The 21,812-nt window shown below is 43.5% G+C and overlaps 1 protein-coding gene across 1 annotated transcript; it reads left to right on the forward strand.

The window, feature by feature from the left end:
* The first annotated feature begins 4,432 nt into the window (after positions 1 to 4,432).
* sh3tc2 (SH3 domain and tetratricopeptide repeats 2) lies at positions 4,433 to 20,923 on the forward strand. Its single transcript, XM_071517683.1, has 22 exons — positions 4,433 to 4,606; positions 8,521 to 8,619; positions 9,325 to 9,462; positions 10,126 to 10,253; positions 10,491 to 10,596; positions 10,872 to 11,015; positions 12,082 to 12,283; positions 12,415 to 12,488; positions 13,026 to 13,221; positions 13,601 to 13,737; positions 13,863 to 13,913; positions 14,196 to 14,497; positions 14,675 to 14,869; positions 14,960 to 15,820; positions 16,078 to 16,298; positions 16,404 to 16,570; positions 17,022 to 17,199; positions 17,391 to 17,541; positions 17,969 to 18,091; positions 18,594 to 18,744; positions 18,941 to 19,137; positions 19,603 to 20,923. The coding sequence occupies exons 1-22, from the start codon at positions 4,564 to 4,566 to the stop codon at positions 20,641 to 20,643; spliced, it is 4,905 nt and encodes a 1,634-aa protein (XP_071373784.1). The 5' UTR covers positions 4,433 to 4,563; the 3' UTR covers positions 20,644 to 20,923.
* Positions 20,924 to 21,812: the final 889 nt, after the last annotated feature.

Below are 21,812 nucleotides of genomic sequence, written 5' to 3' on the forward strand. Positions count from 1 at the left end.
TTCATGTGTGTCCAAGCATTCTTTCATCAGAAAACACCATAGGCTACAATAATACACTATAATCTTTTTACTAGCTTATCTAGAGCTTCACCCGTATGATTCCAGTGAATGTTTTTTTTAGATGTTTTTGTTTTTGTTCTGTACACCTTAATACTTATAATTATTTTTGAGTGACAAATATATGCTTTTATTGTGAAAGCAAATGTGTCTAACTTCCGGTGTTACTCTCTCTCTCTCTCTCTCTCTCTCTCTCTCTCTATCTATCTATCTTCTCTCTCTCCATCCTGGGTTCAGCGACGTCACTCGCGACCGGACTGGAGCGCATTGGGGAGACCGTCCAACACACTGCAAAAAATGTCTATCATAAAAAGTAATTTAGTCTTATATTCGGTGTTGAAATCTTATTTTTTGTCTGAAAACAATGAAACAATCTGCCAGTGGGGTGAGATGATCCCACTTGTGTCCGAGGCAGTTTAGGAATTTCCTAGAGGCATCATCTTGAAACAAGGCAGAATATGGCAGATCATTCCACTAATATCAAGAAAATGACGCTTGATTAAAGAAAATTCTTAAAACAAATTGATTTCCATTGGAAACAAGTGAAATAGCTTACACCGTTGGCAGACTCCTATTTTAAAAAAAAAAAAAAGATTTTAGGACTATATACTGCTAAAATGACTTTGGGATGGATATTTTTTGCAGTGCGGGGCTGGGCTTGTATTCATCAATGGCTAAAACTGTTATGACACCGCCCTCTTCTGGAAAGTCGACGTAAGCAAATTAGTTAATTGGATTATTTACAGTGGACTTGCTGTTGTTAGGAGACGAGGGAGGCAACTGTGAAACTGTTGACGGACAACATGCTCCGCTGTTTTCGGGGGTACAATCACAATCAGAGCCCTAATTGGCCTGTAAATTTATGCCAAGCATCACAGCTCGCACTACGGGTTTGAGTTGGTCCGAACACACCTAGACTAGGCTACTTTGAAAATGATTAAATCGCAGAACGTACGTAACTGACCCAACGTTCTGCCTGGATTCACTTCATCCTGTGCTGTCAACGTGGAAAGATCCCCATCTAACGGTCAAAACGATCTCTATTGTTTCCTAGACAGCCTCAGTGGTGAGAAGTAAAATGTATTGCATTGTTGTTGGTCAAAGGGCTGCCCGAGGCCCTATAAAATTACCATAAACACCTAAACACCATAAACATTAAAAAACTGTAAAAAAATAAATAAATAAATAAATAAATAAAAAATAAAAAATAATAATAATAATAAAAATGTGTATAATAAAAAATCGGAAGGCATGCACATATAACCAGACAAATAAAAAGACTTCAAGGCTAGAGAATAAAAGTGAGTAAGAATAGAAGTTAGTTAGCAGGCAAGAGGCTACTGTTTATGAAGCCATCATGTCCATCATATTTGTTAAGTAGCCTATATGGTGATTATAATGGTGATGATGATAACATAACACGCCGTTTAGTGGCCTCTTTTATCCAAAGTGTCTTACAGTACCATCACTGTATACATTTTTGACATAGGTGTTCCCACTGGGAATCAAACCCCCTAACCCTGGTAGTGTTTGACGTCATGCTGTAGCCATTGAACTAAACACAACCATGGTACTGGTGTGTGCGTGCGTGCGTGCGTGCGTGCGTGCGTGTGTCGTTTTTAACCAACTGCCCTGTCCTGTGTGCTGAGCAGGGAGAGAGGAAGCCCTGGTTCTGAGGCCTGGAGGAAGCTGGACAATGGCGGGATGTGAGAGGCGCCTCTCTCTCTCTCTCTCTCTCTCTCTCTCTCTCTCTCTCTCTCTCTCTCTCTCTCTCTCTCTCTCTCTCTCTCTCTCTCTCCTGCCCTCCACAGCCCTATACCTCTCCATGCTGCAGCTCACTGGATGTACAAGACGTTCTGTCTTTTCATCTACTTTATAGTACTCCCTTACTCCCTTTCATTGTCTTGCTGTGTTCAGTTTCCCCCTCTGTCTCAACAGGGGAGCTTGGGGAAAACTAGGGCGTGGGCTTCACCAGAAATAAAGATGGACTTAAAACATAGACTGATGTGATCAAATCCCATTATAACATGCATCATCAAGTGGCGTCTTGTTGGCTCAGTTGGCTAAATCTCACACCACATCACCACGTCACAGTAGATTTGAATCTGTCCCAGGCTCTTTGTTGTATGTCATCCATCTCTGTATTGTTCACTGTCCAATAAATGTGAAATGCCAACAAATAATATGAGAAAACATACATCTTCATGTTCTGGGTTTTCTGTTCTAGGTTTTGTGTTCCTTTTCCCAGAAAAAAGTGATACAGTTATCTAAATGGAAAATTAAATCATACACCATATTAGAAGTGTCCTGGATTCCAGTGATTTGATATGTTTACTATGCGTGCTGAAGTGCTGAGTGGCTGGTCCTTTAATCACAGTCAAAGCTATTTATGATCAGTAACTGTTAATGATTTACTGTATTAAACCATTTTCATTAGTGTGTGTGTGTGTGTGTGTGTGTGTGTGTGTCTGTGTGGGTGGCTGCCCTGTGGGCCCAGTGTGTGCCGGGTGCTGAACGTGCTCCTGTGTCAGTCCCGTGTTGTGCTTTTGTCCTCCAAACTGACGGGGCAGAAAAACAGGAAGCCGGCCTTCCTGAGCGCTGAAGGCAGAGGGGCAGGAGGGGAGGAGGGCGTCAGGTCGCCCGCCGCAGTTTTCCCTCTGCCTCTGTGAGCCAGTGCCCCCTGATCGACACTGAAGCCAAACATCCCCTGATATGTGTTTTTGCTGGAATAAACCAGAATACTGTGACATCACTCTTTTCCTTCTAAGGGTCCTGCAGCTTTCCTGTGATGGAAACCGGTTTCTTTAAACACAAAGACAGGAGGAAAACTATTTACACTAATCGCCTTTGACATGAGCAGTATAAAAAATCAACACTCTGAGCACAAATCAGGTTTCTTTATGACCTGCTGACACATGATCATGGAGATTTGATTACTGGTCTTGGTGTTTGGTGCGGTCCCAATCCATCGCCTCATTGTATCGCCTTATCCACTGAATGTTTTTCTATTGGAGGAGGTGTGTCTTTTGTTTTGGCAATCACACCCAGGCGATGGTCCACTATCGGTAGCACTGATCAGCACTATACTGCATTCTTCACTAACCCTCACAATCCCTGCCCTTTGTCCAACCACATGGCCAGGCTAAAGGCACACAAACACAAACACACACACACACACACACACTATCTATAATCCACCCTGTTAACACTATAAGCTGCTATCTCCACCCATTCGCGTGTATCTGTAATTAGGAGTGCAATGTTGCTATTCAATACACAAACACACACAAACGCACACACGCACACACACTCATAAACACACTTTCGCAAACAGAGCAGAGCAGAATAAATGGTCTGTGTCTTGCAGCCCTGCATGGCCAATTGTATGATCACATGTGCAGGGCTGATATTCTGTACTCAGGGTGACTTTGTCATGGTGCACTGGGGGCTGGGGATACACAATCAGTTCCAGAGTTTATATTTAACTAAGCAGGGCAAAACACAAGAAACCAAAGCACCGCTAGCCTGGGGATTATTATCTCCCTCCACACAGATAGGGATGGACATGACCCAGAAAGTGAAAGAAAGTCAATGATAAAGAGAGGTCAGTGGTGTACACAAGCTAGCTGAAGGGGGGTGAGGGTAGGTTAGTGGTAGGTGGTAGGTGGGAGCTGCCACCTACTACTGTTTTGTGCATGCTCATGTTCTTTGTGAGGATGAATGCTCAGCATGTGGAGTCATTATCATGAGTGGAATGCTGACACAGTGTGTGAAATGATGCCCAAGACTGAGGTACAACACCTTTGGAATGAAGACGAGCGGTAACTTTGGCGTAGCCCTGAACAATTATACAAGCCAGCTAATTGTTCACACCTTTGGCCTGCTGTTATGTTCTGAATGCAAGTGCGTCACACACACCAAACTGGTGGGACTGGTGTTGTAGAATGAGGAAATGGCATACTGTGTTTGTTGTACTTTTGCTTTTAGAGAGAGGCATTATTGCCGGGTTGATTGTTTCAAGAGCTTTTAAAAACATGGATTAAAATTTGATGACATATTTCCACTCTTTCACTCTTGTTGTTGCCACACATGTACTGAACCAAACAAAAAAGATGTCAACATGTTTCTTATAAGATCTGCAAGAGAGCTGATGGAGGGAGGAAGAGTGTGTGTGTGTGTGTGTGTGTGTGTGTGTGTGTGTGTGAGAGAGAGAGAGAGAGAGAGAGAGAGAGAGAGAACTAGCTTGTGTCCTTGTCCCAAAAAAATGAGGGGAGGAGTCACAGCATACTTCCTCAGTCAGTGACATGCCGACTGGGATAGCCACTGTGGCGCTCAACACACACTCACACACTCACACTGACTTGCATACTCTGTTTTCTGTTACTCTCCCTTTGCCTTTGGACTTACAATGGAGAATAGTAGTTTTTACAGCAGGGGTGAGGTGCACTTCACCTATTAAACCGTGAACCCACACAGACACACACACACACACATTCTGCCACGCACATGAGGAATGAAGTGAGAGGGGAGAGTTGGCAGCAGGACAGAGGTAAGAGTTGCTTTCTACGGCTGTCTATGGAATTGACTCATCTGATTCTCACTGTCTCACGACCCCATGGTGTTTAGCAGGTTTAACAGTGCTGTACTTTGTATCTGTAATCTGTCACATAATCATAAATTTGCTGACAGCTCGCAGGGCATTGGACGGACAGTGTAGCATAAAAAAGCGACAGTGACTATTACATAGTGATTATTAGTTCTGTATTCTGCACAACAGCTTTACTTTGTGTTTTGATAATATATGAAAGTACTTCCACACATGCTGAAAAGCAAGAAAGTGGACTTTAACTAGACAATATGAAGTAATCTGAAGTCATTTTATCTCTCTATCTTTATATCTATCTTCCACTCATAAAAAGAATATCAGAGCACGGAACTGATAAATCCAGAGTGCATGAACACTGAATTGTTTTGTTTAGGAGTTGTACATATGCCTGATGCCTGTATGCAACAGTGTGGGAATCTCCCTGCAGCGAGCTCTGTCCCAGACACACAGGCATGTGAGTGAGCTAACAGGGGGTTAGTCTAAACTTAGAGCCCATAACCCCTGTCTCATATTACTCTTCACTACATGCTCCCCTCTAACTCCCATACTGCATATCCCCAATCTACGGACCCACATTATACACACACACACACACACAAACACCTCAAACCACCCTGCTCGTAATGAACACAACCAGATTGTGTTGGCACCGTATGTTTCTTATTAGCATGCCGTGTTTGAGTGTTATTGTCACGGACTGCTGAGTGTCACGATTGCAGTCTGGGCTTTGCCGCGGTTTCAAACTCTTTGAAGAGTGAGACCATTAGTGGTGTGTGGTTGTTGGTCTCCTCAGCCCCTGTCCTTCAAAGACAATACATAATGTCTGTGGTCTAAAATGTCTTTAATCATATCTATTGTTATATGAAAGTCTAGCAAAGCAGTGCACGATGTCAAGTTATTTAGAAGAGGAGCGGTTTTGACACTACAGCTGTGAGGAAACAATAGCTAGATCCACTGTACTCAAGGTGTTTCACTTAGTGGGGCATTGTGACGTAGACAGCATCAGCAGAAATCACATTACAGTGTTTCTATTTACAATCAGCCTGTGTTTCAACATGGATTTAATCATAGTGTCTTGGATGACACTAGAGACTGCTGTTGCCATTTGTGCAGCTTTTGGTGCTAACAAAGGGCTAGCTTGTGACCACACATATCAGCCTTGAGCGGCCTGTGTTTATTAGATTAGACAGAATCTGTCGCACTGTGAGAAACAGAGAGGAGCGTCTAAAGAGTGTCAGGATATGCCCTGACACGCCTTTAGCCTGTTTACAGCTTTCTGCCTCACAAGACACACACAGACACAGATTCAATCATGACCATTCAGCCGCCACATAAACAAGATGAAGAGATGAGCTTGGTTTCAGACGAGGATGTCGCCCCCTTTGTTTACAGTGTGTCCAAGCAGGGGAACGAGCAGCACACAAAGAAGAGAGAAATTCTATGCTTCTGTTTTAGCGTGTTTTCTGTGATCAGTGATTACATGCAGTGGCAGCCATCATTTGTCCCATCATGCATCACGCGTAAAGCATCTTTCTCTAAATAGCACTGCAGCAGCCAATACGGCCTATTCCTTCTCACATGCCTTTAAGCTGAGCTGAACTTAATAGGCATATTATAACACAAACTGGTGTTTCTAAAATCAGCTAGTTTGCCTGTCCAGAAAAGAGAATATATTATAACGTTTCCAAACAATTCCTCTCAGTGGTGCAGCAACAAGATAGCAGTAGCCTACCCCCTGTTGCACATAGCACATAGCAGTTAAGAGCATCACTATATCATTTAATTTTTTATGTGCCATAAAAAAACGAGTAGTGAAAAATTAATACACTGAAAGGAGTCATTGTTGCATTTTATTTCCTTCTCATGCAGTAATGGTTCATACAAGGACAATGATTTATGACCCACCCATGAAAAGAACGATAGCCAACTTCAGCTTATTCATTACACTATAAACATTATTCCTCAATATTTTTATCATCTGGAGCTCTTGACCAATCAAAACTTCCACAGAGCCCCACCGTCCAATCCCAGACCTCTAGCCTAGATAGTTTACTCCATGGTGACCTTACAGTGTGGGGTGATGTTGTCCTAGTGCGCTGATCTCATTTCAGCTGGCTGTTATCCTTCTAATGGCAAGAGTAAAGTTGTGTTGAACTGTGTTGTGTGAATAAGCAGATCCTTGATCTATGCCAACAGGCAACTCCTACTCGCTTTGCTGTGACCTTGCAGCCTGTCCCTATGTGGCATTGCTTTACAGTGGATCAGCAATACATTGTCTCAGCAGCACACACACACACACACACACATACACAGAGACCGCCCCCCTCGACACACATACACAAACACATTGTCTTTGTGACACACATGCTATGCATATTTTCACTGACCCACACATACACACACAACACATGGGGAAACTCTCACTGAGGCCTGCCCCCCCCCCCACACTCATACCAATTGCAGAGAGTGCTTTGTGCATTCACAGACAGGGCAGCTACTGAGGAGAGAGGGAGAGGCTGGTGGGAGGGGGAGATGGGGACAGCAAGAGACAGAAGGATTACAAGGAGAGAACGAGACCGAGACAGACAGGGAAGGAGAGATAAGGCTTGCACAGGGAGAGAAGAGAGACACATACGGTAAACGCAAGAGGTGGGAAGAGAGAGAGAGAGAGAGAGAGAGCAGGGCAGGAAAGGGAATACAGAAATAGGGAGGGAAACAGGGGCTTGTCCATCAGAGCAGAGAGGAAGAGAGAGAGCTGTTAAAGAGGCAGGGAGAGCTGATGGGATGGCATTGATCTCTGGGAGCCGTCGGCTCCTGGGCCACATGGCGTCTTGTTGCTGCAGACCGCTGCTCAACTGCTCCTGCTGTGGATCCTTCATCAAAGTCTGCCTCTCCTCCTTCACAGGTCGGTCCCAGCCTGCTCTCTGTGCTACCGTGCTGGCATGAGAAGGACTGGTACATTCAGATAGACAGGAGCGTAGGTCTTTATACAACATGGGTAACACACTTAGCCAAGAAGGTAAAGGGCATGGTGTGTTTCTGACATGCTGTAGCGGCCTGACTGTGCTTGTGTGGCGTCAGATAGTCCTGTTGGTGCTAACTGTGCTGTATGTTGTGGATACTGTACGATGGAAAAGAATAGGCCGTTGTCGTCTTCAGTATATTGTCATGTTTTATTGTATTGCTGAGTTGTGCGCCTCATTGTCGCATTGTCCTTTGTTGCGAACGCTTTGCATAAAGATAATACTGTTCTGTTGTGTTTCTGTACTGACAAAGCATGGTTTGCTGAGGAAGAAGAAAGAATAGCATTTTAATCACACCTCATTTTTTTTTTTTTTTTTTGGTTCATAGTGCATAAACTGTGTACCTTTTTATTTTATTTAAATGCATTCCTTACTGTGCTGGTGTCTGACTGTATGTCTGACAGTATGTGACCATGTTGACATGTTACTGTGCTCTTAGCGGTCAGGGGCAGGGCAGCTGTGTGATCCTGGAGGCGGCTGTTTGGCTGATGTCAGTGCAGCTGTGTGTCTGTGCTGGGCCTTTGTGTGGTCCCTGTTCAGCGTCATTGTATCCCCCCATACCCTGTTAACCCTGTTGACACTAACCTATGGCTCTGTCTTAGGGTCTCCAATATAAACTTCTGCACTCCCTGTTTGACCCAGTGACCTTAACTGACTCCCCATCCCAGTAACCTTTTGTTTTTTCTTTAAGATGCATTGGTTTATTCCTTGTACTGCATGAAAACATCATTTTCTCTGAAGTAATTTGAAACTGATTGAGTATAAGAGGAGTAGGCGATTGTGTGTTTTCATGTTCAGGAATTGTGCAATACACATCTGCTTCCCCCTTTACAGACATCTCTCCTGCTGAGCTGGATGCTCTCTGGAGGGAACCACCATATGCTCTAGGGGGAGCGAATGAACACTTCTCAGGAAATGACACCATGACTCAAGGTAGAGTACGCTGCACAGAAAGGCCGGATGTTGTAGCATGTGTCTGTCGATTTGAAATCATATTATTATGGAATCCTTTATTAGTTTGGAGCCCAAACCACATCATGAGACTAATTTGAGAGGGAGCCACACTGCTGTCCCAGTGGTCACAAATTGAGGAAGTGTTTGGGACATCCTCCCTGCACAATGGGGCAAACCAGGGAAAGCCCGTCGCCACTCCACTTCAATAGCAGACTATTATGTGCAACCATCTGGTTGATATTTATAGGTGTAAAAATGAAGATCCTGTTTATGTACAGAAGGAAACTGAAAGCACATGTACTAACTAAATATGCTCAAGTTTATGCAACCTGTCTCACAGGACTAAATACTGACTAGCGGGTATAAATTTATATTTATTTTGGAATGGCAAAACAGAGATTGTCATCTTGTGTCATCTGGTAACATTTCCATTTTTATCTGCAAGACAATCTGGAACTTTTGATGACCCTTTTGATAAAACTGTTTCCTTTTATTACACACCTGTCTCTGTGTAGTACGCTGTTTTGGAAACACTGGCTTACACAGCACAGGTTAGGTACTGAGTCTACTTCACTGTCCGTAAAGATAAGCCCCGTTCTCTCTGCTCTGGGCCTACAGTAAGACCAAATGACGCACTAAACTTGACCCAATGTTCATTTTTCTGATTTTGTTTCCTCCCTATAGGTTTAGGTGAGGAGGAGGAGGGTCCAGGGGTGGAATCAGGGGAAGGAGGGGCGGAGCCAGACAGCTACTGGAAGAGGAAAGAAGCCTTCCTCAGAGGAAGTACTGTGTCACTGGGAGTGGGAGAGAAATTCTCCTCAGGTATTTGTAATAATATTTTTGCCATAGTCCATTGTCTGACTTTTGGTATGTCTCGATTGGCATACTAGTTGTTATATTAGCTAGTCTAAACTAGTTATGTATATGACATTTCCAGTGCATCTACATATTATCTTTGTGTAAACTGATAGATGCACATTTCCCCTTCTACTAATGCTTTACTCATTCAGCAGTTTAGCTCCATCCATCACTTTCCCCCCAGGTTCTTCCTGTCAAATGGATTTAAATGGCGATCCTGAGAGTCCAGTCAGGGGCCTAATAGCACTATTATAACTCTGGGGACTAACATTGTGCGCACAAAGCATCTCACTGAAATATGAGCTCCCTTAGAAAGTCTTTAATGAACTGGTGGAAGTTGTGTCTCTCTTTGCCGGTACTTGCTGGTCCATTTCTGTCTTAGTCATAAAAGCACAGTGGTAAAACACAGAAAAGGGAGAAACCAGTGACTAATTTGTGCAGGTGGCTTGAAAAAAAAACAAAAAAAACAAGAGGATTATAAAACCATTTTGTCAAGGAATTCAATGAGTCCTCTCCTTCAGTAAGCTTATTTAGACAGAATTTGCTTGGACTGGACATAAATCCACAAGGAGAAACAATCTCATTTAAGTGTGATTCATGATAGCATTCATTTTGTCTTTTGTCTAGAAATCGTGCTGGTGTTCACTGGGCGGAGGCGGTCCAGTGCGGTTCCTGATCGCGCCCTACAGGAGGCGCTGCGCACTCGACTCAGAGTGGTGGAGAGCAACAGCCAGGATGTCATCCAGCTCTTTAAAGTCAGTGACAGTCACCACCAGAATACAGACTATTGCTATTCAAACCTTCTGATATAATAACACAATACAGTGCAATATGATATCATATAATAGTACACAATCTAATACAACATGAGTCAATATAATGCAATATGATACCTTATTATATCTATTGTGCACTTTATGGAGATGGTTTTATGTGCTGGCACTGAAACACATGCAACAGAAACATGAGCCTGAAGCACTTTGTTTCTGCAGGACTTGTCCGCCCGTCTGGTGTCTGTCCACGCTGAGAAGGACAGCTTTGTACTTACCTTCAAGACTGTGGAGGAGATCTGGAAGTTTTCGACTTACCTGGCTTTAGGTAGGACTGACTGGGAGCATTTTGGATCTTTAGGACTATAACATCACAAATACAACTGTGCACTAAACATCAACTGTGTTTTCTTTTTAATCCCTTTCATCCCACACTGCATTTAGTTATTGCATCATTATTGTTATTATCATTATTATTAGTAGTAGTAGTGCTGATAGTGGTATTATTACTATTAGTTATTGTAGTAATAGTGTGTAGTATTAGTATTAGTAGTTTTGTAGTATTGGTATTTTTTCCAGCACAAACAGTGTTTTCTGTCTTAGGCTATGTGGCTCGGTGCTTGGAGAACTTCTTGTGTGACCAGTCCTTCTGGCTGGATCCGGAGCTGCTCAGTGACTTGGAGATCAATGTGACGGTGGACGAGGAACATCTGGCCACCCTCTACCTGGGACTGCTGCTCCAGGAGGGTCAGTAGTGCTGCACTGTACAGTTAGACACTTTGTGGAAACACAGAACACTAACATTAACACAGAGGTTGGGAGTAATCCATTATAAATCACTGATTATCTGCTAAAAAATGATAAACAGGAATGAAATGAAATGATTCAGTTAAACATGCAGTTTATTCCAATTTACAGACTCTATATTGAACAATGTTATTATCATCTACCACGATTTCAAGATGTGTGGAATTGCATTCTATATTTTCTATATATGTATATAATGTATTTTTTCCCACATTCCTCACATTTCTGAATAATCCAACAAGTATTTTTCAAAAGTATCCTTAATCTGATCACTGTTTTTTGAGTAATCCCATTACTGATAATTCATTTCTCACTGACCCTGATTTAACACTATGAAAGCCATATGACTCACATGACTTGGGACAGCTAATCGCAATGGACACCTTATAGTCATTCACCCTAAGTAGAAGGAGCTCATGTGCCTTACTGCATACAGCAAATCTACAAACCACAATAGACCTTCAGTTACCAGTCAGCTGCATGATGCCATTGCTATTTATGACCACAACAGCCTTTTGTATTCCCAAGAATTTCCACAATTGAATTATGCTGGCCATTTTTAAGAGGGAAGCTAGACATCACTGAATATTAGCATTTGCTGAGATTCTTTTTATGCATTAAGTCACTGTTCTTTTGAGTAGAATTATTATACGACTTGCCTTCAAGAAAGTGTATTGATTTTCCACTGCCTGGGCGTTGCAGACATCACTACTTTCTCCTAAACATTTCCCTGAGGCAAAACGCTTCAGGGAAATGTATAATAGGAATGCAATGCTGGCAAATAGCCCTGAGAATTACATTAACTTAATAGGGGGGATATAAAACATCCATCATTCGCCAGTGACTGAATGAGGGCACTGCAGTGATTTTGCTGAACCTTAACTTAAGAACTTTTAACAACACAAAAACAATGTATGATGTTTGTGTGTCTGTGTCCATACATGCTTTCCTTGCAAGTGTATATGTGTCTGTCTATCTATGCATGTTAACATCCATTTCTTTGCAGGTTCCTTCTTTGCCAAGGCACTTTTCACCAGAAATGAGCAGAATGAGGAAGAGGAAGAAGAGCTGTCATTCAAAAAGAATGACCTGCTGATGGTGAAGGACACAGGGCAGGACCACATGTGGGAGGGCACCCTGCTTTCCACTGGCCTCCACGGCCTGGTGCCAGTGAACGCCATGCAGCCGCTGCCATACCCCTTCTACCAGTGAGTCACATGTTCTCTTGTCAAACGTTTTGGCTGAATGGACAAGCCGGCACCGCAGATGGTGGCCATTTGTACCCATCAGTTGGCATGGCATTGTCCTCCTGTTTAAACTGTGCTTCCTGTTTGGTCAGGTGGTTCCTGAGGAAGTACCCAGGCTTTGCTGGCTGCTCGCCAACAGAAAAGGAACTGTTTGAACATCCTATCGGTAAAGCCATACTCCATAAAACATATACTCACACATACTGAACCCACACACTGATACTTGAACTCTTGAACTCTTGAACTTTTTACTATTTCCCACATTTTAGAATAATAATAAAGACATCAAAACATATACAAATGGAAATATGCAGTGACCAAAAAAGTGTTAAACAAATCAAAACGATCATATATTTTAGATTCGTTAAAGTAACCACACTTTGCCTTGATGGAAAGGCAAAGACTTTGGAAAGGAATTCATACATAGGCATCAACTTCACTATTTATATTTGTCTAAAACAAATTTCAAGCATTTAAGCATAAGCCTTTAGATCAAAATGGCTTTAAGATAATGAAAAACATAGTACATTCAATTAGGTGTGTCTAAACTTTTGACTGGTATTGGTATAGTATAGTAGTATAGTGGTTTAGTACTGTATTTATGATAGTGTCTGACAAATTTGCTCATAAACTGACCTAAAAAGGACACGCCTGCACAGCCTTTTGCTTGTCCCAGCCTCATTCTCCCCATCGAACCCTGCAGTGACAGGTTCATGTGTGGCGGTGGTGGACTACAGTCCAGTCGGGCAAGAGGAACTCCAGCTGAGTCAAGGTGACATCGTGGAGATCCAGGGTCTGCTGGTCCGAGGCCTGGACATGTTCATAGGAACCCACACCTCCACAGGACACACTGGCTTTGTACACAAGGCCCACGTCAAGCCTCTGCACACCCAATCCCTGTAAGATGCTTTGTTTCTTGATTATCTAATGCATGCCGTGCCTTGAATTTACTGGCCTGATGTTGCTGTGCGTCATTTAAACCTTAAAGTGGTTAAACCTTATCAAATCCAAATTAGTTTTCCCAAAGATTTTAGTTATGACTGCTATCTCAATGTTCTTCTGTATGGCATAGTGAATTACATTATATGTGAACACAATATCAAAACAAGTAACTAGTCCAAAGCTGTTTATAGTTATTTCTGGGGAAGTGGTGTAAGGACTTCCACTAATGCTTATGAAATCCTATTTAGTGTATCTGCAGTCTAGAGAGGGTGGATCGGGTGAGGAGGCTGAGGGGAGAGCCGAAATGATAATGCTGCCTTTGTCTCCCTCTCCCAGAGACGGACAATTGGTCTTTCTGACTGAGGAGGAGAGGTCCGCCCTGGCTCAGGTTAACCCCTGTAGCTCTGAGCCCAGCGACAGCAGCCTGCTGGAGAGACTCTTCTCCTCTGACATCAGCTCTGTGTACAGGCTAGGTAAATGAACTGCTGGGCTGCTGTTTGGGAATCTCCCAAAGATTTACTTGGGGAAAAAATTGTTTCTGTCTCTACCTCCAACTGGAGAATTAACACTTAAATTGATTTATTTTGTGCACTTCCAGACAGGTTGGATGAGTCTGACTTCATGTACATCAGGAACCAGCCAAAAAATGGTAATGCATTACAATTTAATGTGAGGCAATCAGTGTTGTTTATGAACTAGATGCACTCAATAATGCACTTGATAATTCCAGAAATAATAAGGGTTTTTATCTACTGTGGAGTGAAGACATTTTCTTAAAAGGCTATAATCTACTCTACCAATCTAGTCTTATCATCCCTACTCTCATCTGCTGTGCTATACTACAATGTTTTATTGCAACAAAAAACAAGCATTTGCACTGTTTTTTGGTCAAACAAAAACAAAAAATGCTAACATCTCTATCTTCTCTCAGAACATAAGGTTCCTGCAAGCGCTCGTCAAAGCCTCATCTCGGAGAGAAGTGGTGGGACACCGCCGTACCACTCTTCCCCTCGCACCTCTCTCTCTTACTCCTCTCGACTGTCCTTCTACCAATCCCACAATCCTCTGCCACGTGAGGGAGAGCCCCTGTCCTTTGCTCCAGATGACACATTCAGAGAGCTGGATGAGTTCCAGGAAGACCCTCCTCTCTTCCTGGAGGAGAACAGCTGGGAGGGGGAGGAGTCTGAGCTCAGCGACCCTACGCTGACCCTACTCAACCATGATCACTTCCAGGTCAGCAGAGTCCCAGTCCAGCATCTTAAAAAATATATTTGTCTATTTGCTTAGGGATCATTTCGGTCGTGTTTTTTAATAAATGGACAAAAGCAGCTATTTGTTTTGCCTTGCAAGTTGCAAAAAATTCATTGCTACATTCATTCATCCATTCATTTGTTTGTTTATTTCATCTAGGAGGACTTCTTGCCACTGTATGACCTGCAACATTCGTTCCTGTGGGTGACCTTCAGCGGTAAGAGTGAGGAGGAGCTACTAGGGCACCTAGAGAATGTCAGGGAGGTTGCCAAGAGGATGGGCATGCACTGGGCACATCGACGGGCATGCTTTCTCCTGGGAAGACTCTGTGCCAGGAAGCTTAAGTACTCCCAGGTTTGTACTTTATATTAAGCATTAACATGACAGGTGTATTGTGTGAATGATGTTCAAGCTGTATTCTAACTCGACTCCCCTTCCCTTCAGGCACGTGTGTACTACGAGGAGGCTCTGAGTGTTTGTGTGGACGGTTTCTCTGACACGCCCCTCCTCATCGCTCTCTTCACCAACCTCACGGCTGTCTACCTGAAGCAGCGTATGACAGACAAGCTGCCCCAGACCCTGGAGAAGGCCAGTGCCCTGCTCCTCTGTCTCTCCAGCCATAGCTTCACCTCCCTGGATGAGGTTGAGCTGCTCAAGCTGCTCCTGAGGAGATCGGTGGTGGAAGGGGACAAACACCTGGAGGCCCGGGTCTGCTACCTCATCTCCAGTCTCTTCCTGCTCCTCAGGAAGACTGACGACGCCCTTCCCTTTGTTGAGCGACTCCAGTTTCTCTCAGTGACTCTCTCTGCCGCAGAGGGGCGGCCCATCGTTCCTCTGGACCTCAACTGGCTCCTGAGCTGGCTCTATCACCGTAAATACATGCCTTACCTGGCGCTGGCCTCTCTAAGCCTGGACTCGAGGCAAGACCACTCGCTCCACGATGCCTTCCAGAGGGTGGAGCTGTTTGTTAGGAATTCTGTCCGTCTGAACCCACGCTGGAAGGAGGGAACCTCCCTGCTCCCCGCCCAGATTGTGGTCTACCTTCAGCAGGCTCTGGCCATTGCCGAGCAGGGGGAGGACATGAAGACCCAGAGGGACCTGTGTCTGGGCTTGGCCTCAGTCTACCAGCGCTATGGGGCCCATGATAAAGCAGTGCGCTGTGCCCAACAGGCTGTGGAGACAGGGGGCTATATCAATGAGGAGGAGGGCTTTGAGGCCTCTGTGCTGCTGGGGTGGCTGCTGGTGTTGACTGGCCAGGCTGAGAAGGCCCAGAACACTCTACAGCCACTACTCACGTCACTCCAGGTACAGTAATCGACAATGTTATTCAGCTTTGAACAAGGCAGCTAGTCAGTTTTGGATAAATGTACCTTAAAGTCCCCATGAAATGAACTCCCATTACCTTTACTTCCTGGAAAATGAGGATCTTTCATGGTGACCTCACTTCATGCTGCACTAGTAGGTGTAAATATAAATCTCTAACCAATAAAACCATCAGGCTTTTGAACAGTCCCGCCTCAATCCCGCGTAATTTGTGGCTCTGTGTGTGCATCTCTCTCCAGGGCACAGACAGTCCCACTCAACGGGGAGTGATCCACAATCTTTTGGCTTTGTGTCTGAGGCGGCAGGGTCACATCCCGGAGGCAGGCTGGCATCTCCACTGTGCCTTGAGAATCTCCAGGGAGAGTGGCAACCAGAGGAACCAGGCGCTGGCACTGGCCAACCTGGGCTGCCTGGCCCTGGATGTGGGGGCATCTGGGGTAGCAGAACGCTTCCTAGTCAGGTTAGATATCAGTCTTATCATAGACATTTTGCCTATGATAGGTGTTTGAATGCTGAAACTCTGACCAAAAATGTATTTTGATGGTAATTGTAAGTGTTTTAACAGATCCCTGTGCCTTTTTCTGGAGCTCTGTGAGAGCCCCACCGATGAGGAGCATGTCCAGACCTACCTTTGGCTGGGGCGGAGCTACAAAGACAGGGGGAGGAGTCAGGAAGTCAGGGCGTGTTACGAAATGGGGCTACTGATCGCATTACATGCCAGAAACTTGCACAGTAAGTACAAGTAAACACATTCAATCCACGCACATAAAGCAACATGATAAGGAAAAATGTGAGCGGAAACAAAGAGAAAATTTCCTTTCTGTATATAGATTATTGTTATTCCTTTTAGTCTGACTAAATACTTCATATAATTCTTATTCTATGTCATATACTTCACATAGTGTATTGGAAAAGGAGGTTGCACTTCAACAATGGGATTCTCAGTGGAGTGCTAAACCCAAAATCAGAGCGGCTCTGAAGAAGGCTCTGTGCCGAAACACATAAGCGTTTTTCTATTGTGATGTGAGCCAAATAAATAAGTGACATGTTAGTATTTTGTCCTCCTTGACTTGCAAATTTGAGATGTGCTACCTTTTCATAGTTTTTGGAACATACTTAACATAGTGTATTTCATTTGAGAAGTAACTGGGAATATTTTTGCTGTTCTGTCTCTGTCCCATAGGTCAGATGGTTGTGGCCAAGGTGCTGAGTCGGCTGTACGCGGACATGCTGCTGTACGGCCAGAGTATCATCTACTATGAGCACTGTGTGTCAGTATCCAGGGAGCTGAAGGACAAAAGACTGGAGGGAGAGTATCTGGAAATCCTCAGCAGCCTCTACCTCTCACTAAACACTGAGAAGTGAGTTTCTCTCCCTCTCTCATTCTCTCTCATCCTTGGATTTTCTCACTTCTCTCCCTTCTTGTCTTTCTAATTCATCTTTGCATCTTGGTTTTACAGCAGAATGCCTCAGAGTCATACATTTGCCTTCTATATGTTTTTATGAGTGAATCCCAATCAGTTCATGTTCAATTGTGGATTGTGGGGTGCAGGTCATCTCGTAAGTCTCTGGACTACACCAAGCAGAGCCTGAGGATTTCCATTGACCTGGGCAAGAGAGAGGAGGAGTCAGAGACCTGGCTGCAGGTGGGACGCATCTATTATCTCATCCAGGAGGACGAGCTAGCTGACATGTACCTGCAGGTGAGGAGAGAGAGGGAGGGTGAGAGATGGCGGTATGTAAGAGTGGAAAAATATGTTATATGTTGATATGTGTATGTGATATGTTACATGAGGGAGGGAGCTTTTTTCAGTCACTGCTTTCTTTTTCTTTTGGGCTGCTCTCGTTTCTTCCACAAAACTGATAATCATCTTGTGTAGGCCTTATCAAATCACATCCTCAGTAATCTGCCAACATCCCAGTTGCATTCCCCTTCACTTAATTAACAACAATTTGTAACAATTTGTAACTACAAACAAAATCTAATGCTGTCATGCATGTCAACTCGTGAAAATTGCATCAAACTCACACGAAAATACAAAAAGCAGTTTCTCTTTCCATTGTTGATTTGTTATTGATTCAATGAGTTCATACTCATACTCATATAGTTCATACTCGATTGATTGACAGGCAGCAGTGAAGACAGCCTTGAGGATGAATGACCCTCACTTTGCCATGAGCATCTATGAGGAGGCAGGAGACGTCTTCTTCAAAGGCCACAGGAACCGAATGGCCTCACTGCCCTTCTACAGGGTAAGAAGACACAGGAGGATGTCACTGTTGTCACGTGAAAACCTTGTAATGCCAATTTTGGTGATGTTCATGTTTTCATTTCAATAGAAGTATTACATGGTTCTCTATGGGTTTATGAAATTCTACCATCCTTGGGCTTATAAAACCTTTTCAAACCCCGCTGGATAAACTAAAAAATGCATGACGGTCAAGTTAAAATCAAGGCTGCTTTTATAGCTCCTGAAAAGTTGATACTTTGGAGATACCAAGGTTTTCACCTGACAGTGACAATATGTGTGCTTGTTCTGTTACATTTGATGTATTTTGTGGATCTCAAAGCTATTACAATAGGTATTGCATTAATGAAGTGATGCTATGTTTTCCATGAATTTTACATTTATGCCATTAGTCATTTTGCAAGATGATGCATCCGTTTTTTCTTCTGTTTTTTTTTTCAAATTGTGAATTATATCATATGTCACCTCTCATCTCACTCAACAAAAATCTTCATATTTTGTTTTAGGATGGCAGTCTGCCATTTGCACGGAGCATCAAAGACATCCATTCAGAGTTTCGCTTGCTGAGTAAACTGACAGAGCTGCTGATGCACCAGGGAGAGCAGGAGGAGGCTCTGCAGTATGCAACACTGGCTGTGCAGATTGGCAGTAAAACAGGTACTGAGAAGACGCAGGGCCTACATTTGAATTAGAGCCTCATGACTGTAATTTCACCATTAAATCTCAAGCAGGGGATGTTAGTAAGATGTAATCATAGCTCTATCTTGTTCCCACATGTGGCAATAATTGCTCCCTATTTATAGCATGACTTATGAGCCAGCTTTCTACAGAGATCATTATTGTTTTTCCTCAGGTGTGTGTGTGAATGAGAGGACAGCCTACCACCGGCTGGCAACAGTCTACTACCGCCTGCAGCAGTATGAGATGGCAGAGAACTACTACCTCAAGTCCCTGTCTCTCTGCCCCCCTGTCCTGCAGCATCCCATGGAGGCTCGCTACTACACCAAGGTCTACAGCAGACTGGGCAATCTCACTCTACACAAACTCAAGGTACAGTGCCCTGCAATGCACATAATGCATTGTTGTCAGTGTTGCATGAGCAGAGTGAGAACATGCAATCTCCAAATGATAAGAACTCTCTGGAAAAATATCCATCTTAACAAGTCATTTAGTTTCATATTCAGACTTAAAAAACATATTTTTCTTTAGACAAGTAAAACAATTCTGTAATAATATTTCCAGTTTTTTCCAAGGCAGTTTCCCTTGTTTCAGGAATTTTCTAAAACAAGTACAAGTGTCAGTATCTTGAAACAAATCAAAATAAGGCAGATCAATGCAATACTATCAAGCATATGACACAAAATCTTTTTTTGCAACAGTCAAATTGTAATGGCCTAAATTTGGTGTCCCTATAATAGAAAATGGACAAGATCAAAATCAAATCTTCAAATGTAATGAATACATACTGAATTTTAATGAGACCTTTGCCCTTTTTATTCTGTGTTCTCTTACCAGGATGCCTTTGATGCAGTGGGCTATTTCCAGTTGGCCCTGGCAGCTGCCCTAGAGGACCACACTAACCCCGAGGCTCTGTATGTGGTGTACATGAAGCTGGCGGAGATCCATGGCAACCACATGCCCGATGCTCAGCTGTGCCAAGCGTACAGAGAGAGAGCCCAGAGCCTGAGGAGGGTCCTGGCAGGAGAGGAAGACCCCGATGGGGCGGAGGAACAGAGGGAAGACCCAGACACTGAGCCGGGACAAAAGAAGGAAAAGGTCTCTGAGGCTGATGTGGAATGTACAGAGAGCGGTCACGCTGTGTCTTGTCCCATGGAGAGAAGAGAGACACAGTGTGAAGATGAGAGCTGTGAAGAAGACTCAGTTACAGGAACTTTTAGGATCCATATGGACACAGAGGCTGGATGTATAGACTCTGATACTGGAGATGCGAACAGGGAAGAAGATCACAATAATATTTGCCTTCCCGAAACAGATGGCCCTTGTGTGGATGCCACTGGGTCTGAAGCAGAAGTCATTTCCAGTCATTCACGCACTGACAGTATTCTTACTGAGTCTTTTGATACGGCTAAGGAACAGATCACAGACTCCAGCTCCAGCGACTCTACCGAGACTTTACAAACCGACCTGGATCAAACAGGAGGAGTACATGGGATCAAAGGCCGCTCAGACTTTGACGCCGACCAGGGAGGGGCAGGTCAAACTGTATCTATACCTGTTAATTACACTATGAGTGACATCATCGATATGGCCAGAAGACGCACAGTTATCCAAAACACAGAGACTGATATTCATCGACAAGAAAATGTCCCCCCTGAAGAAACAGATGTAGATATAGATCTTCATAAAATAGATCCTATTCACAGAGATGACAGTCTTGAGGACAATCAGTTTGATATTGACCAAATAGAGACTGTAAACATAAACATTGATAAAGCTGACAGTGTGGCAAGCACTTGCTACTACACTGAAAAAGATAAGTCTGAGCCTGCTGATACAGATAGTGAACACATGGACTTAGACCACATCTACACGTAGCCTTCCGGGGGCAGGTTCATTGTTTATTGACATTTCCCTCGTCTGGTCACATGTCCCATGACCAGAAAACTGTAACGTTCCATGACACATGCACTTATTGTAGGAAAGATATTGTCACTGGTGTCAATATATTGTAGGAAAGATATTGTCAACACTGTTGTCAATGTGTAGTTTTCAGAGCCTGAAAGTATATACCTTTTGTATAGTCTCCTCTCTGCGTATCAAGCTTGTAATATGTTTTGTAAATATATTTTTTTGTATCTCAGTGGAAGATATGACTTAAAACATTCAAAATGGTTGTTGACTCCTTTCTGTTTTTGTCCATTGAAATAGGGGAGAAAAAGAAGCAACACATAATTTTTTTTTTTTAAATAATGCCATGTCTAGAAAGAACCACAAGAGAGAGCTATCATGCAGCTTTTGTGCTATTTGCATGATAGTGTCATACCTCAGTTCTGCCAGAGGTGGGCAGTGAAAGGCAACTCCTGATACCGGCATGTGTTACATCAGCTGCTGCTGCCATCTGCAACAGGTGTGTGTGTGCGTGTGAGAGAGAGAGAGAGAGAAGGAAAGAGAAAGAGTTTTATGTCATCTGTCTGGCAGTGGCAGAGATCCAGGCTGGAAAGTATCCTCTCAGTCACATTTGAGGGTTCGGTTGACGAGTCCAATGGTGACGTCCATTTGTGTAACAAACTCCTTCCATGAGACTGTGTGAGTGAGAGGCAGGTGTGGAATTTATGCTTAAATAGAAGAATATTAAATTTCCTGACAAGATAAGCTATATAGGTCAGTCATCTGATGCTGCCTACATTTCACCCCATTTTTGGAGAGAAAAGATATCAAGATGTCATTGCTTGAATTACAGTAATCAGATATTAACCAGAGTGTAGCATGGAGCACATCACTCTGGTACACATTAGCCTATTTTAATGGAACTGGCACAGTGGAGAAAGGATGACTGATGAGTGCATGCAAGGCCAAACAAAGAGAAATGGCTAAGGATTAGGTTGTTGTAACACAACGGGCCAAAAGAGGGAATGTTTGCATACATGATTTGCATCCATAACAGCATTGCAGGACTTCTCCCTTTCCCGCGGGCATGAGTTTGTCACAAGTCCAAAAGAAGTCTTGAATTGTTCTTCCTTTTTAAGTATTCACAGGGTTACTTG

The sequence above is a fragment of the Centroberyx affinis genome, unplaced genomic scaffold, assembly GCF_046629955.1.
Source record: "Centroberyx affinis isolate AG114_WGS23_722 - 3 ecotype Tasmania unplaced genomic scaffold, CSIRO-AGI_Caff_v1 ptg000514l_1, whole genome shotgun sequence".
Classification (NCBI taxonomy): Eukaryota; Metazoa; Chordata; class Actinopteri; order Beryciformes; family Berycidae; genus Centroberyx; species Centroberyx affinis.

Bases quoted from the DNA above. Each gene is read 5' to 3' on its own strand.
- sh3tc2 (XM_071517683.1), top strand. From the start codon at position 4,564: ATGAGGAATGAAGTGAGAGGGGAGAGTTGGCAGCAGGACAGAG. The intron at 10,254-10,490 runs GTCAGTGACAGT...TTGTTTCTGCAG, and splicing joins ATGTCATCCAGCTCTTTAAA to GACTTGTCCGCCCGTCTGGT. The intron at 12,489-13,025 runs GTAAAGCCATAC...CGAACCCTGCAG, and splicing joins ACTGTTTGAACATCCTATCG to TGACAGGTTCATGTGTGGCG.